The sequence below is a fragment of the Eumetopias jubatus genome, unplaced genomic scaffold (genome assembly GCF_037043125.1).
Source record: "Eumetopias jubatus isolate StellerSeaLion01/CBP00866 unplaced genomic scaffold, mEumJub1_p1.0 scaffold_11, whole genome shotgun sequence".
Lineage (NCBI taxonomy): Eukaryota > Metazoa > Chordata > Mammalia > Carnivora > Otariidae > Eumetopias > Eumetopias jubatus.
The window spans coordinates 83,887,952-83,900,491 of NW_028274817.1; the positions used below are offsets into that span (position 1 = coordinate 83,887,952).

The 12,540-nt window shown below is 51.2% G+C and overlaps 1 protein-coding gene across 2 annotated transcripts in view; it reads left to right on the forward strand.

Annotated features, from left to right (window-relative positions):
* The window catches only part of SHROOM4 (shroom family member 4), a 215,817-nt gene that overhangs the window by 169,112 nt on the left and 34,165 nt on the right, over positions 1 to 12,540 (forward strand). For both annotated transcript variants that reach the window (XM_088029011.1, XM_028092957.1), the window contains exons 3-4: positions 6,443 to 6,577; positions 9,143 to 11,639. In XM_088029011.1, coding sequence (XP_087885137.1) covers positions 6,443 to 6,577; positions 9,143 to 11,639 — 2,632 coding nt within the window. The remainder of the gene's footprint in view (positions 1 to 6,442; positions 6,578 to 9,142; positions 11,640 to 12,540) is intronic.

The following is a 12,540-nucleotide window of genomic DNA, read 5'->3' on the forward strand; positions in this document are numbered from 1 at the left end:
GAAGGAAGAGAGGGAAAGAGGCCTCCGGGCATGATTTCCGCAGAGAGGAATGGTCTGGGCATCCTTCTTGTCCTGAGGGGGCTCGCATAAGCCCTCTTGGGCCAGAAATTGCTGGACTTAGGACCAGAGGCCAAGGGAAACTGGAATGGGGATGAGGAGTATTACAAAGGGAAACCCCCGACTCTAAATCCCAGAGAGAAATTAAACTCTGATGCCTGACTTGGGGCTTGGGATATGCAACAAATTCACGTGGGGTTGCTCTGGTTTCTGGCTGTCGCACAGGTCAGTGAGGACATCATCTGAAGCCCCAGCCTGGGGCCCAGGACTATGACGTCAGAGCATGCTATAGCTGGAAGGGTTGTTTGTTTCAATGGAGTCCAATGTTTTATTTTGCCGAGAGGAAACGGAAGCTCAGAGAGGGGGAGTAAGTTGCCAGAGGTCAGAACAAATTCATGGCAGAGCCAGGGATGCTGACTCCAAGCGCCACTATTCTGGAGTTGGGGTCTCTGCTGCGAAATGAGGTTTTCCTTGGATCAGCTCAGGTGCCCACAGGAAGTGCAGATCCTGTAAAATACGACCCAGACTGGTTTGTAAGTCTTTCTGTCTCAGAAGGACCTTCCCCTTGGAAAATCTCTAGGTCACTTGCCCCCAGCTATGTAAAATAAGCCGTAGTCCTTCCTACTTGCTCTTCTGGACCTGGAGGCTGCTAGGCTTGGCTGATCTGGGCTTCCCTTTTCTGGGGCCCAGCGGACCTACGGAGATGGCTGGGTGGGGTCAGCTCAGTTCAGGAAGCACAGGAATTCTTTTAAGTGTGTGTGTCTGGGGTATTTTTCTCTCTCACTTACGTGTATTTTTAAAAATTCTTTTTAGACACTCGCTTTATCTTTCCCAAACATCATTTCCTTGCTCCTTTCCTGAGTTCTAGCAGTGGCTGGGGGCCCAGCTTCCTTATTGGCCCCTGAGCTGTGGAAGGGGGTGGGCCAGGGCCCAGAGGAGGCTGGAGTAGGGAACAGGGGGGCTGTTTATGCTGCTGGAACTGCCTTTCATCCTTCCCTTTGCCACCAGGGTGCTGGCTGGTTTCTGGAGCTGCGTCTTCACTCCCATCCCGCTCTCTGACACTGGCTTTCAGTCCCTATGGCTGTGGCCACATCTAGGTCCACCGGCTGATGGCCATACCTTGCCTTCAGTGCTACTCCTCTCTGTTCTCGGAACTGAGACCTGACTGTGCCTGAGCCCCTTGGATCACACTCAGGAGCTGGGGCTGATGGCGCCTCATCTCAGGAGGTCTTAACAGGAAGGCAGATGGGTCCCAGCTAAGGGAAGATCCAGCCTGCAGAAAGGAACCCCGGGGCCTGGCTGGAGGGATTGTTGGGCCCCTGAGCTGGCCGGATACCCAGCTTTCTCCTGAGCCATCTCCCCACCAGGGGCAACTTCCATGGTAGGTACTGCTGGTAGCCATGGCTGCTGCCTCTCTCCCACCCCCTTCTGCTTTCTTTCTTCAATATCCCTTTCTTTCTGCTTCCTAAGAAAGGAACTTTGGGATAATGAATGGTTGAGTATGTGCTAATGACAGTACCTGAGCCAGCCTTGGAAGAAAGGGCAGGCCCCTGGCACCATTCCTTCCATGGTGAGGGCCTGGGCCTGCATGATTGGTGGTTGGCATTTTCTTTCCTCTCTGCTTATTTCTCTTCATCCCTCTTCCCCACTGCATAAAGAGGGTATGGTTTAAACTCTAGGACCACCGGGACTTTCCTTTTCTGACTGCTTCTTGTGGAAATAGCTAGGAGAAGCTACAGATACACCAGCTCATTGAGACAGGTCCCTCTTTGGGGAGGAGGGGTCCTGTGGTATCCTAGAAAGGACTGGAGGTTCTGAGCCTCACCCTCATGGCAAAGCAACTTCAGCTTTCTGTGTCTCTGTTTCCTCATCTGTAAAGTGGGGATAATAATAGCTCTTACCAATAAGGTTGGAGTGAGGACAGAATCAACTAATGGATACAAAGTGCTTAGTGCTTGGCACATCTTAAGTATTCAATAAGTGGTCCCTGTTTTTTTTTTTTTTTTTGAGTTCATGGTATGTCAGGCACTATGACAAGTGATTTCAACACATGATTGCATTTAATCCAGGCTATAACTCATGAGTAAGGGATAGTTATCTTCCTCATTTTACAGATAAAGAATCTACAACTCAGGGAAGTGACTTGCCCAAGGTCACACAGCTAGGAGTGGAATGTAAGTATGGACTGTCTCCAAGTCTAGGGATGTTTAGGAATAATACTAGACCAAGTATCAGACCCTATAGATAGTTTCCTCTCCTTTCCAAACTAGAGCTAAAAGGCCCCAGCTCTAGCTGCAGTTCCTCTGCTAGGATTTTTCTTCCCCCAGTTTGTGGTTTTCTCCCCATGGTCCCAAAGACTCTACTGCCCTGCTTCTGTCTCCTTTGGGATTGTTTCCTACTCCTGGAGAAACCCTAGCAAGTAGGGGCCTTTGTAAGCTACGTTTCAAAGTGTGACAAGGGAGTGGTGTAGCAGAACCTTGACAGTGGGTAGACAAACCCCGTGGGAGTACTCTTGAACCATCGAGAAGGACAAGTCTGAGCTGATAATCCTTGTTATAGACTATGTACTATTTACTGACCACTTGTTATGCATCAGGCTGTACCTCAGATGCTTTGAGAATATTATCCTTAATCCTCACAATAACCCAGCCAGGTAAGGATTATTTTTCCCTTTTTCAGATAAGAAAATCAAAGCTCAGATGGGTTAAGGTAACTTCTATAGAATCACGCATCCAAAGTGGTAGAGTTAGGATATGAACCAAGATCCATCTACTCGTGTCTGTCTCCTTGCTTACTGGCCCAATACAGTTGGTGGGATGAAATGATGATAAGCAATATAAAAACATCATATTATTATGGGCCAAATTGTGAGGACTCGATTACTAAGGACAAGCACCCGGGAAGACATGGTACTTGAGCAGTACCTTGAAGAACAGGTAGGATTCAGATTGACAAAATGAGAGCGGGATTCCAGGCAAAGGGGACAGTTAGAGTAATAACTAAAATTGGTCGAGGGATTACCAGACTTTGTTCTAAGCAGCTGACATGCATTGTCTCATTTGTTCTTTACAACCGCACGAATTAGGTATTTTATCCCCATTTTACTACAATGGAAACTGGAGCTCTGAGAAGTAAAGTCACCTGGGTAACGGAACAGAGCTCCTAAGTGGTAGAGCTGGAATTCAAACCAGGGTGCTCCATCTCCAGAGCCTGTGCTAGATTCTGTTGGAAAACCAACAGCAAAGGCACGAATTTGGTTGCAGGACATGATTGGAGCACAGCCATGGGAGATTGGACTGGGTGGGTAAAGCTATCTTACAGACGGCTTTGACAGTCAGATCCAGTTTATATTTGATGCAGAACAGGGTAAGAAATAGGGAGACAGCCAAGATTCTTGAATAGGCCAGTGCTGCAATTCAGTGGGTGTTTGACACGATATGATCTAAAAGCAATGACTGGATGGCACCTGGGTGGTTCAGTCGTTAAGCGTCTGCCTGTAGCTCAGGTCATGATCCCAGGGTCCCGGGATCGAGCCCCGTGTCGGGCTCCCTGCTCAGCGGGAAGCCTGCCTCCCCCTTCCCTCTGTCCCCCACCCCCGACTCATGCTCTCTCTCTCTCTCTCCCTCTCAAATAAATCAATAAAATCTTTAAAAAAAATAAAAGCAATGACCAGAGGTGGAATAAGGGGAGACTGGCTGGCAGACTGACACAGTATTTCAGATATAAAGTATTAAGGGCCTGGACTAGAACAGAAGGGGCTGGGCGCCTGGGTGGCTCAGTTGGTTGAGCGACTGCCTTAGGCTCAGGTCATGATCCTGGAGACCCCGGATCGAGTCCCACATTGGGTCCCTGCTCGACAGGGAGTCTGCTTCTCCCTCTGACCCTCTTCCCTCTCGTGTTCTCTATCTCTCATTCTCTCTCTCTCAAATAAATAAATAAAATATTTAAAAAAAAAGAACAGAAGGTGTTGGTGGCAGTTTCTGTGGAGAAATGTGATTATGTGCAATAGTCTCGATGAAAATGAGGAGAGGGAGAGAGAGAAGCCAGAAAGATATAAAAGAAGACTCAGTAGAACTCAGTGAGGGATTGGAGGGTTGGGGAGAAAGTGGTATCAAGGCTGACCACCCACATGTTAAACCCTGGACTCAGAAGAACTTCAGAAATCCTGGATATGGAAGAAGGGCCCAAAATAAGAGAGGTACCCTGTTCTCCACTGTATTCTCCCTCAGTGCCTGAAGCATAGTACATAGTAGACACACATGGCTCATGGTATGTAGCAGTACATAGTACTTCCGTGAGCTGCTTTATACATAGTTGTTAATGGGTGAGTACCACCTAAGAGTAGCTGGAAGGATTTCTAGCATCATGGCTTTGTGCACGAGACTCTGGAAGAGAGCCCCCACCTCCTCCCCCACCAAGGTCTTCTTGTGCTTCAAGCCTCCCTGCTGGGTACTCTGAAACCCATAATAGAGCACTATAGTTAAAAGTGGGGGCCTCACTTGGCTTTTCTCCCCATAAATCCTAGCCAGGGCTGCTGACCTCTGGCTCTGGTTCCTGACCTTTGACAAGCAGCTTCCCTTGCCCTTCCTTTCACACCTCCTTGTCTGTGTCTGGCCTGTTACCACTCAACCCATGTTTTCCCCAGCAGGGCCATTCTCCTCAGGACTATCTTTTTAGGCCTTGGACCTCTAGAGCCGTGCACTTCTGGGATTTTCTGTGTTTCCGCTGGGGTGAGGGGCATTCCCAGCTAGGATGGAATCCAGCTCAAGTCTATTCATTACTGCTCCTGGGAGGTAGAGGGCTGATTTAACACACTAGATAACAAGCTTGTTCAAAACAGAGCCCCTTATCCTAGTCAACTCTGTACCCTCAGTGTCTAGTATGGAGCTTGTCACAGTAAATAACTGCAAAAATTAGTAAAGAAGCCATCCTGTCTCTCTCTCACATCTCCTTATTTATCATCCTTTTCTCTTACTCTGTCTCTCATCTCTCTCTCTCTGTCACCCATTCCCCTTTACTATGTATTTCTCTATAACATCTCTCAGTTTTCTCCCTTTCTGTCATCTGTTTTTCTTGGTATCCTCTCTCAGGTTTTTTTTTTTTTTTAAGATTTTTATTTATTTATTTGCGAGAGAGAGAGCTCGAGCATAAGCAGGCAGAGGGGCAGAGGGAGAGGGAGAAGCAGACTCCCTGCTGAGCAGGGAGCCCGACGCGGGGCTCGATCCCAGGACCCTGGGACCATGACCTGAGCCGAAGGCAGACACTTCACCGACTGAGCCAGCCAGGCGCCCCGATCCTCTCTTACTCTTATCTCTATCATCCACCTGGTCCTTCTGACATCTGTCTTTTTCTTGCTTACTTGCTTTCTGCCCCTCCCTCCCCTACCTCATCAGTCTTCTCCTAATCTTCTGGTGCAACCCATGTCCCACGTGTGCTCTGCCCTTCCCCATGTCATTCTTCCCCACTTGCAAGGGCGGCATCTCTTCACAGGGAATATACCAGAGGGTAGGAATGGGTCTTGCCTAAGCCAGTCAGGGCAAAAGTAAGGCAGCGGCCTCCAGCCTCAGACCTCAGACCCTGTGGTTGCATCCAGGGCCTTGGCCTCAAACCTGTTTCCCTTTAGGTACCATGCTGAGCAGCCAGTCTCCTCCGTCAGCTTTGCCCTGCACCCTTCACCGCTTTGTGCTGTGTTCCCTGGCAGGAGTTGGGGCTCCTTGCCCTCCTCTTTGCCTACAAACACGGGCATCTCACCTCTGTACCCATCTTAGCCTTCACTCTCTCAGGGCCTTCACCAGGCTTTATTTGTATTCGCTCTCTTGCTCTCACTCATCTGTAAGCTCTCAAGGGCAGAGACGGTATTTGACTCATGTCTGTATCCCCAGAGCTGTGCACGGACAGTACATACAACAAATGCTTATCAAATGAACAAGTGAAAACTGGAGGATTCACAGCCTCGTGTTGACTTGTTTGAACTTCCCAATCACTTGCCTCTTTTTTCATAGAGAAAAAGTGGGAAGACTGACCAGATTGATTTTTTTTTTCCTCAAAGAAAACTTAGGGTAGCTCACTATTTACTGGGCAGCCGTACTCATTTCTTCCACAGATACTTACTGAGCATCTACTATGGTGTCTGGCACTGCTTGGGATACACCCGCGAGCAAAACCGCCCCGCGGAGCCAACATTCCATGTAGCCACACCTCACCCTCAGGATGAAGGAGATTTGAGTGCTGGGAGCTGAGGAGGGCCACTAAGATTCCTATATCAGCTCCTTGCAAGATGTTCTCCTTCATTTAAGGGAAAGAGCGGGTGGGGGGTGGAAGCTGCATGGGAAGTGATTTCAGCCCTGGTTCCCTAAGCTGACTTCCTGTCCCTTTCTTGCTGTAGGAGAAACGCCCCTGTCAGTAGGCCGCACTCATGGCATGTGGCCAAGCTGCTGGAGGGATGCCCTGAAGCGGCCACCACCATGCATTTCCCTTCTGAAGCCTTCAGCTTGTCCTGGCATTCCGGCTGCAACACGAGGTGAGTCTAGAACACCCCCCCTCAAGGTGGGCGGGAGGGTGGGCAACCTGGCCATGTCCCCTCTTCTGCTCTAGTCCCCATCAGATGTTGCAGAGCCCAGAGCACTGTAATGGAAAACGGAGTGGGAATCCATAGTCCCTGGGTTCTAGTCCTCGGCTACTTACTGCCAATTCTCTCTGACTTTGGGACAGTCCCTTCCCTTCTAGAAAATGTTTCCTTGAAATACTTACCTCACGTGGCTTGCAAGACACCACACTCTCCTGCTTCTCATCCTACTTCAGCGGCTGCTCCTTTGCCCTCCTTTCCCCTGGCTCTCCCCCATCCCCCCACCCCACCCTGCCCGGTCTCTTAATGCAGGAGGGCACGGGGGCTCAGTTCTGGTCCTCTTCCCTAGCTACAGTGACTCACTGGTGATCTCATCCAGAGTTCATCAGCTCTGTCACAGAGCCAAAGCCTTCAGACTGGGCACCTCCCTGAATAACAGGGTCTACTTGCCATGAGGATCTCTCAGTTCAGTGGGGCCTGGTATTGCCGGTTGTCAAAACAGCTGCCCAGAAGAGGCAGAGAACTTTTTCTGTGAAAACTCAGAGCGAGCAAAGCTGACCTTTCCCTTCCACACCAAGATCTTCCCTCTCAGGAGGAATTTCTGTTGATGAGGCTCAGGGAAGCCACGTGCTGAGTCTGCCCCCAGTCAATGACTTTATTTGGCTTCAGAAGACCGGGGCTCCGAGCACAGGCGGAGGCAGTTTTGTTCTGAAAGAATACACTGAAACATATTCTGAGCTTGGCTCCTGTTTGAGTGGGGGTGTGGTTGTTTGCAGCAGGAAGGGTGGCAGGGTGGGTGGCAGGATCCCTTGCCAACAAGGGACTGATGGATTCTTAGCCCAGAGGTCAAGTGAGCAGAGTGGCTAAGGGGCGAGCAGGGAGCGAGGATTAAGGAAGGCTGATCTGAGGGTCTTGTGGGCCCCTGCCCCCGCTCATTTCTGGCTTTCTGAACTGTGGCCTTTCTGAGAACAGTCTGCGACCTCTGGGGTTCTAGTCATCGGGAGTTACTGGCATGACTTGGCTCACTTTGGCTTTGTTTGTGGGAAATGGTACTTAAAATTCAAGATTGTGTCTGATCACGGTCCCTTCCTTGGTCTCCCTGGTTTGGCTTTGCTGTGGGGGGATGAGGGAGGGAAGGGTGGGCAGCAACTCTAATGTCAACAGTAGCAGTACAGAGGGTGCTGATAACAAATAGCAATTAAAACAAAAAGCAAACGAGCAGCAGCTAACGTGTATTGAACCTTTTCTAGGTGCCTGGACTGTGACAAGAGCTTCACGTTTATTAACTGATTTCACCCACAAAGCAACCCTCTGATACAGATATTATTATTAGTCCCATTTTTTAAAAGATTTTATTTATTTGAGAGCGAGAGACAGAGACAAAGAGGCAGAGCAAGAGCCGAGGGAGAGGGAGAAGCTGACTCCCCACTGAGCAGGGAACCCAATGCAGGGCTCGATCCCAGGACCCTGAGATCATGCCCGAGCCAAAGGCAGACGCTTAACCGACTGAGCCACCCAGATGCCCCTTATTAGTCCCATTTAACAAATAGTATAGCAGAAGAGCTAAGACACTGGGCTCATAGAGGCTTGGGTTCAAATTCTAGCTCTGCTTCTTTAGCACCTTCATGAGCTGGTCAGTTTACCTCACTAAGCTTGTTTTTTGGCTGTAAGGTGGCGAGAATAATCTCTCCCCTTCACTTTGAAATGAGACATCATAAAGTGCTGGCACATTGTTGGCCCTTGGTAAATGGTCAGGCTTACTAGTATCAAGAAGAAAACGGGGCGTTGCCGAAATTCCGGCCCTGTCTGGGTCACAAGCTACAGCTGGGTGATCTTGAGAAAAATCACCTCCTCAGAATCACTTCCTTTTGCAGGGCTTGCTTTACTCCAGCCATTCTCAAAAGTGTAGTCGCTGGACCAGCAAAGAGTACCAGCATCACCTGGGAACTTGTTAGAAGGACAAATTCTCAGGGTGCACCCAGACGTAGCACTCGGGGGATGGGACCCAGGGATGTGTGTTTGGACGAGCCCTCCCTGTGCTCCCTGATGCACATTCAAACTCAGCAGCCCGCCGATTTACAAAATGGGCGGGCTGAAATTGAATCAACCCCTTAGAGACCCTCTCTGATACTAATATTCTATGATTGTCTCTCCTGGCCGAGAGCCACATGCTGACTCCCTAAGGACGGTGACAGGCCAGAAGCCATTCTAGACTCACTGGCGGCAGGGAAACAGCATAAGCCCCAGTGGAGTTCTTACACTTTTAGTCTCTGGGATCTTGCCCTCTCCTGCTCCCGTACGTTGTCTTGTGTCCCATTTTACCACATCTCTGTGGCGCCCCCGTGTCCATATCTTTCGCTGTTTCCCTTGCTTCCTTTGTGGCCTTATCGCCTTCTTATTTGCGGCATGGGTGTTCTGCCTTCTCTGGGTTGTTCTGCCTTCTCCCGTGGCAGGGCTGGCCAAGGTGGGAAGGGGATCGGGTCATTTGGCTGACTAACCAGTGTGCCCTGTGTCTTGCAGTGACGTGTGTGTGCAGTGGTGCCCACTTTCCCGCCACTGCAGCACTGAGAAAAGCAGCTCCATTGGCAGCATGGAGAGCCTGGAGCAACCAGGCCAAGCTACCTATGAGGGCCACCTCTTGCCCATTGATCAGAACATGTACCCAAACCAGCGTGACTCAGCCTATAGCTCCTTCTCAGCCAGCTCAAACGCCTCTGACTGCGCCCTTTCCCTCAGGCCAGAGGAGCCGGGCTCAGCAGACTGCCTCACGCAAGGCCCGGGGCCAACTAAAGCCCCTGATGGCCAGCCCAGTGTGACCGAGACCTCAGGAGGTAGCCGGCGCACCGACGGGGGCCACCTGACTCCCAGCTCCCAGATGTCATCCCGCCTGCAGGAGGCCCACCCCTCAGGGCCTGCCAAGGCTGCCGGAGGTCCACCACAGCCTCCAGTGAGGCGAGATAGTCTCCAGGCCTCCAGAGCCCAGCTCCTCAACGGAGAGCAGCGCAGGGCTTCTGAGCCTGGGCACTCGTCGCAGCAGAAGGAGAAAGTGAGCTTAGACACCGTGCTATCCCCAAGGAACCCTAACAGGTTCTGCTGCCTCAGCGGGCAAGACCAAGTGACAAACGAGGGCCATCAGAACTGTGAGCTCAGCCAAGCTCCTGAACCCAGCCAGCAGGACTCTGAGCGTCTACTGATGGAGGCCTCAGCCAAAGCGGTCGGATTCCCAAAAGTGTATGACAAAGCTTCCAGCAGAGATTCCAGCCCCCTCAACAAGGCTTCAGCCGAGCTAGCTAAGGCTTCTTCTTTTGGCAGCTCTTCACACGTCACAGGACCCACAGGGCACCGCCACAGTGCCCCGGAACAGCTGCTGGCGTCCCACTTACAGCATGTACACCTTGATACCAGGGGCAGCAAGGGCATGGAGCTCCCAGCCGGGCAGGCTGGCCATGAGTGGATTCTGTCACCTTTGCATGGCAACCATGCAGGGAAGAAAAGTCCATGTGCCCCTACAGGAGGAGCCCAGGACCAGCACAGCAAAGACGGAAAGGCCAGGCAGGTGGATGATAGGCCCTTGGGTTCAGGGCATCCGAGCCCAAGCAGTTCCCCACACACAGAGGCTGACGGACACCCTCCGGAAAAAGGCTTCCAGGACCCGAGCAGAGCGTGCCGAGCAGGCAGTGAACTAGCCAGCCAGCAGCCCTCCTGTGCCTCTGGATCCCTTGTTCCGCAAGCCAGGGATTGTTCTTCAACCACTAAAGGAGCTGGTAGCACAGGGGCCTCTGAAGAAGGGGACAGCGAACCCAAGGAATGTGGCCGGGGGGGTGGTAGGCGGAACGGAGGGCCCCGGGGCCGCTCAGTCCAAAACCGGCGGAAGAGTGAGCGTTTTGCTACCAATCTGCGTAATGAAATCCAGAGGAGGAAGGCCCAGCTCCAAAAAAGCAAGAATCCCTTGCCGCAGCTGTGTGACACTAAGGAGCCAGTGCAGGAGACCGAGGAGCCCCTAGAAAGTACTCCACCTCCTGCCTCCAGCTCATCTCTTCTGTCCTCATGTAAAAAACCACCTGGCCCCAGAGACAAGCTCTTCAACAGGAGCATGATCCTCAGGGCTCGGTCTTCAGAGTGCCTCAGCCAAGCCCCGGAGAGCCGTGAATCTAGGATGGGTTTGGAGGGACAAATAAGCCCCGGCCGGAGGCCTGGCCAGCCCTCCGTGAGCCTGAACACCTGGTGGAAAGCATCGGACCCCTCCTCCTCAGACTCTGAGAAGACAAGTGTTCACCGTGGAGTCCGTGGAGGTCACTGGAGGTGGTCTCCAGAGCACAACCTGCAGCCACACGTGACACTAGCCGTGGAAGGCCCTCCTAACCCAGGTGACAGCAAGGAATTGAAGGCTTCTGCTGCCCAAGCTGGGGAGGAAGCCATCCTCTTGCCCTTTGCCGACAGAAGAAAGTTCTTTGAAGAGAGTAGCAAATCCTTATCTACATCTCATTTGCCAGGTTTAACCACTCATAGCAATAAGACTTTTACCCAGAGACCAAAACCTATAGACCCAAACTTCCAGCCGATGAGCTCCAGCTATAGGGAATTGAGGCGCCATCCGATGGACCAGTCCTACCATTCCACAGACCAGCCATATCGTGCCCCAGACCAATCCTATCATTCTCTGTCACCCCTTCAGCCAGAAACCCCCACCTACTCAGAATGTTTTGCAAGCAAAGGTCTAGAACAATCCATGTGCTGCAAGCCACTGCGCTGCGGTGATTTTGATTACCGCAGGACCTGCTCTTACTCCTGCAGCATCCAGGGAGCCGTAGTCCATGACGCTTGCATTTATTGTTCTGGGGAACTCTGCCCTGCTCTGCGAAAGAGAAACATGATGCCAAACTGCTACAACTGTCGATGCCACCACCACCCATGTGTCCGGTGTTCAGCTTGCTGTCATAATCCCCCGCACAGTGGCCCCGAGGATGGTAGCCTGGCGCCCGGCAACACCTGGAAGCCCAGGAAGCCGACAGTGCAGGTGAGGCCTTGGTTCTTGGATGGGTTTGCTTCGTTATTCTCCCGGTGAGGATAAAGCGAGGGAGATCCCTGGAAAATATCACAATTCCAATCCCTTGAAACTGTACAGACCCTGGCTTCACCAAACGCTATTTTCATAACCCTGGGCAAGACGCTCGGCCACCACAGTTGCAGTTAACCCAACTTGAGAGTTAGGTGAAAATAGCATTTTCTTCACAAAACGGACAGAACCAGGATTTGTATCCTGACTGTAAAACGGGTATCTGAGTGACCTTGAGCAAGTCGTGCAACCACCAGAACTTGCAATCGCATGATTTTGAAAGGGCAAAAGAGAGAATTTTTGCCTCATAAAATGGCCAGTGCTGAGAAAAGTCTTATGACCTCATCTCTAAAGACGGGGGGAAATAATGGCTGCCTCATAGATCCAGTTGTAAGGATCAAAACAGGCCCAGTGCCTGACAGAAAATAGCACTTATTCCCTTCCATTTCCTGCTTACAAACTACTTGGAGCGGCAAACTTTGCAGATGTCCCCCGGGGTTCTGCTTTTAGAGATTTGACCTGTCTGGGTTTCTAAAGAACAAATCCTTATGCCCTTCTCCAGCCTATCTTTGTCAGAGACCCAGGGCTAGACTAGCCATTGCTATACCCTGGTTATGGCCTACCACCCCAACACAGGCCACCACCATCCCCCAGGGTACTTCTGACAGGATCTCCTATGTCCTTCCTGATCCCTGCCACATTCCTGCCCCATGGCTTCCCTAGCACCACCTTTTGGCTGGCGCACTCAGATCAGAAGTGAATTCCTGTGTCGAAATGTTATTGCCTAGGCAGACACTTCTGAATGACTCAGTGTATGAAATTTCTCAATACACATTCTTTGAAAAAAAGGAACCTTAGGGGT